We start from the raw sequence: 4512 nt of genomic DNA, 5'->3' as shown, positions 1-4512 counted from the left end.
TCGGGAGCAGCCTCTGCAGCTGCGGGTACTCGCTGGGAGAAGAGCCAACGGAGCGCCCGGGGAGCGCTCCTCGGCCCCCGCGGCAGCCGCCAGTTACCTAGCGCGGTCTGGGAGTCGCTCGAGAGTCAGCACCGACCCCGGGGCTTAGGCTCTGTAGCATTCATTACAATAAAGACCTATCGGTAGCGCCCACCCTGCTGCTGATACCTTTCCCCAGTCTAACCCTACAGGTTGCCGTAACTCGCTCCGTTACTGGAGTTCTGGGTCAGCAGTCAGAGCTGCTGAAGCTCTCCACGCCCTACCGGGGGCACAGCCGTCTTTTAGGATCGGTTAGGATCCTTTGGCATCGAGGAGTGGAATCGCCGTTTGCCATTACCGGCCCCATCAGCTGCTCAGCAAACAGTCTGCTGGTGCGTGCAGCCGCGGCCCCGGCGAGTGCACCCACCCCTGGTACTGGCAGCCCGGCACACGCCCTCCTCCCCCAGGGACCGAGCACCCGCACAGAGAGTTTCCGGGGCTCCAGCTGTACACCACCATTGGAAACAGCAAGATCCTCCCTCTTCCCATGTACTCGGTACAACGGCCACCAGTACGAGGCGCCGGGCAAACACAAGCAAGAATAGGAAGAGCGAACTGGCATCAGTTAGGAGATCAAGTACCCTGGTAAAGAAAGGCTCCGCTTTTCAAATGAGGTTTCGTTACAGGCACGCAGAACAGGAAGGTGCTTGGTCTTCATGAACAGGAATTTCCACATTTAGCATGGGTGCAGGTACTTGAAGTCCACACCGCCTTTGTAAGAGGCGTTGCAGTAATGCACAGTCTTAGGTCCAACAAGGTGCAGGCCACATTTTCCAGATCGGCAACAAGCGCAGACGCTGCTCGAGCACCTGAAAACAACACCCAAGGCTCTACCGGAGCGTTACACGCAAGCGTCGGTTTATTTCCTTCCGAAAGAGCAGCTGCATCCCTGCCACCTCCTGGCGGCTCAGTGCCTTGTCACAGGACTGAAAGGTCAGCCTGTAGCAGAGACTCTTCCGTCCCGTCTCCGACTGCTGGAAACTGTCGATTAACTCAATGGATACCACCATTTCACCTGACACCTGCCTAGCAATGGTGTGAAAAGCAACTTCATCCAATTGTTCCCCATCAGGAACCCAAAAGCTGACATCATGGACATAGGAAGGTGGGTAGAGAGAAAAACTCTTGAAAAGCCTTAACTCTCCTCTAGGAAACTGACAGAGGAACCGTGTGTCTGACGTCCAGAGCATTCGCCAGTCAGATATTCCACAGATCAGCATGGCGAGGAGGTCAAGATTCAATGAAGCAAAGACAACAACCAACTCACTGCTTACTAGTTCATAACGAGCTGTCCTTATGATTCCCACACAGGAGCCCTTCTCACAGGAGCCTGAAGTATCTATCTCCATACAGATGAAGTACTGAATTTTACTAAGCTGAGATTCAAAAGCAGCAAAGTGATTTAGCTCGGTTGTTTTGAAGCTCGTTGCTTCCTGCAGATCGATATTCAGTTTAAAGCTGGAAACAGTCTGGTGAAGAGCATGTATGCTGGTTTTAATATTATTCACCAACATCTGGATACAGCTGTTCTCTGTACCCCTGTTAACTGCACATACAAAAACCATCTCATGAAAAACTGGCATGGAGTAAGGAGTGATAAGACACTTCCTGAAAACTGGGCCAGAAAGAACATGAAGTGTCCCCGGGAGAAAGGCTCCTCTTTTTATTATTGCCTGAGCAAAAGGTAGAAGAGAAGGTCTAAGACAATACTGTTTTGAAATGTGGCAACCCTCTTGTGCCTTCACCCAGCCATTCTTATCTGTGTCCCTGCAAAAATCAACATGGGAAAATAAAACTGCATTTGCCATTCCATTAGACATTTCTTCAGTGCTTGGAGTCTCCTCTGGGCTCAGAATGATCCAAAAGATATTTGAGTGACAAACTTCATTGAGGTGACTTTGGTGGAGCAGAGAAAGGCAGTAGTCAATGTTTTGTAATGGAAAGGCTTGGCTGAGATCTGCAGTGAACTTCTCCTTTATTGTCCGTACTGGATGATTTGATTTTGGTTCTAGGAAACCCCTGTGAAAAACAAAAGTGCAAATTACAGACACCACTAAACAGATTTCCTGGAAATGCCCTCCTGGTTCATAATTCAAGTGCAGCAAGTTACCCAAAACAATCTCAGATATTAAGCTGGTTTCTAGTAACTACCTGAACAAGCCAACTCTTTCATCAAAGGTGTTGCAATGGCTAACACATTTTCAAGACAGTGGTGTTTGTCTCCAGGTTGCAATCAACAGTTAACTGCACTTTTGCTGGTAAAAAAAGAATGGGACTTAACAGTCAGCATCACCATTTCCATTCAGCACAAGCATTACCAAACCACAGAAATGAATCAAATTATGCAAGCCCTGGATAGTCTTCAAAGTACGCAGCACTTTGCCTAAGAGGTTAGCATTTTTTATCCTTAGTATTGTGGTATTAGTAGACACCAAGTCAGCTCCTGAATTTCTTCCACAGTACAATAAAACATCTTTATTTGTGCATTCAAGTATATAGCAGCTTGGTCTCAACCATAAAGTTTCTTTTTGTTCTGTAGACTTGTTTTTAAGTGGGCCATAACCACAAGCCAACATGAAGAAGACTTGAAGAAGCAATGGAACAGGAAATTCTCTAAAGGGGAAGGGAGGGAAAGTGAAGCCTTTCCATTTTATCTGACACCTATGCTGGTCTTTCCCACCGAGAGCAGGAGTGCGTGTTAGCGCCAAACAGAAACCAATTATAAAACTTACCTATTAATTTTGTCCACTAGTACTTCTGGTACTTGAAAAGAAACTTTTCGGCTTTCCAGCTCTATCTCGCAGATCATAGGTTTGAAACATGAAAGTGGCATGCTTCTTGTGAAAATGTGGTTTAAAGCACCATCTACACAGAAAGATTTATCTTGACTCCTGAGAACACACAAAAGTGGAGCAAAGTCATTGATAATTTCCTGTATTTAATGTGTCACAAGTAAGCATTACTCAGATAATGCTGTGTAACACTACAACAGTTCTTGTTGAATCCCCAGTCTCGTTACAAGGTGACAAAAACACAACACTACCATATTTTTAGTGGGCAGGTGGTCCAGCATTGGAATGAGTTGCACAGAAAGGTTGTACAGTCTCCATCCCTGGAGACAGAAGGTGGCTCTGAGCGACTTGCTCTAGCTGGCTCTGCTTTGAGCTGTGGGGTAGGACTAGATGTGTGCTGGAGGTCCCTGCCAACATCAACCATGCTGCGATTCTGTGATTGTCTGCTAAGCAGATACACATACCGCAGTCCTCCTGCTGTCTTTAGGCTGAGATTGACATTTGTTCTGAAAAAGACCATTTTGACCTTTAAAATACTAAGATAATCTTATTTTTTAGAGGGTACTTCGACAAGAAGCTTGCATTTTTTTCTTGGCTATTCTGCTTAGAGACAAAAAAGAACTGTAGCTATTTTAAGGGCATTCCTTTCTCCAACAAACAAGACACTGAAAGAACATTCGAGTGCTAGGCATTATAGGAGAACGAATATCAACTTTTCCGTTTTGCCACATGATGGTTACCTGTAGCCCGTACACTTGTATCCATGGATAGTCTCTGCTTTAAAAGGATGAACGTTACTCAAGATAAATCCAGCTCCTGCTGCCACAGCCACTATTTGCCAGCTGTTGTGCCATTCTCTCCTCGGCTGATCAGCAGGTGTCCCACCCTGTCCATTGCAAAGAGCCACATTGACCTCTCCCTCCTCTGTCAGCACTTCTGCGGAGCTGGAAGGAAAGCCGGACAATGAGAAAAAAACCTGCTAGCACACCCAGAAATTTTATTGGGCCAGAAAAACACCTGTAACACAGCTAGAAATCTGTATCACAGCAGTCAATTAGCATAGAACTACTTCTGGTTTACTCACCTATGGAAAAAGCGGGCAAGAAGCTCTCTGTTCTTCACTACCCCAGCCTTTCTTCCACAGTGAGGGAAGTTGAAGTAAATACAATCAAACCCTCTTTTTTCTGGTAAAAAATAGTCCTTCATCTTGGTGCAGTCCACAGAAAACAGAACTTCAGCTCCTTCAAGAATAAATGAAAAACGAGACTCTGATGTTTATCATTACAGAAAACTTTAAAGAAAGGGAGCAGTTACAGTCCTGTAGTCCATTCTGAAGCACATCAGAGCAGCAGCTGCCAGGCATCTTCCCACTCACGTGCACTAGGAAAGCCAGGCGGCCTAGGCTCCCTTGCAGCGGGAGCCAGAAAGTGTAGGCTCTTGCAGAGACTTCTGCTACTTGTTTCAGTACTATTTCAGTCTGATGAGGTTTTAGGGTGTTTGATTTAGCCTTTTGGACAGTTCCAACTCCTGGTGGCACAAGTGGGCTTCTTGGGACGCCTGGAGTGGTGAAGCGCAATGAAGCGACCGGACAGCTCCCACGGGGCCACGGCAGCGCCAGCTCCCCGGGTCAAGGCGGGCACAT

The 4512-nt window shown here is 46.8% G+C and overlaps 1 protein-coding gene across 1 annotated transcript in view; it reads right to left on the bottom strand.

The window, feature by feature from the left end:
• Window positions 1-908: 908 nt before the first annotated feature.
• Window positions 909-4512, bottom strand: part of FDXACB1 (ferredoxin-fold anticodon binding domain containing 1) — a 6411-nt gene continuing 2807 nt past the window's right edge. The window contains exons 2-5 of the mRNA XM_035893928.1: window positions 3955-4111; window positions 3611-3814; window positions 2811-2969; window positions 909-2097 (exon numbers count right to left, since the gene is read on the bottom strand). Of these exons, the coding sequence (XP_035749821.1) occupies window positions 909-2097; window positions 2811-2969; window positions 3611-3814; window positions 3955-4111 (1709 nt within the window). The remainder of the gene's footprint in view (window positions 2098-2810; window positions 2970-3610; window positions 3815-3954; window positions 4112-4512) is intronic.

The sequence above is a fragment of the Egretta garzetta genome, unplaced genomic scaffold (genome assembly GCF_000687185.1).
Source record: "Egretta garzetta isolate BGI_Z169 unplaced genomic scaffold, ASM68718v1 scaffold365, whole genome shotgun sequence".
In the NCBI taxonomy this organism is placed as follows: domain Eukaryota; kingdom Metazoa; phylum Chordata; class Aves; order Pelecaniformes; family Ardeidae; genus Egretta; species Egretta garzetta.
The sequence above is the reverse complement of the archived record's forward strand: the minus strand, read 5'-3'. Positions and strand labels throughout refer to the sequence as shown.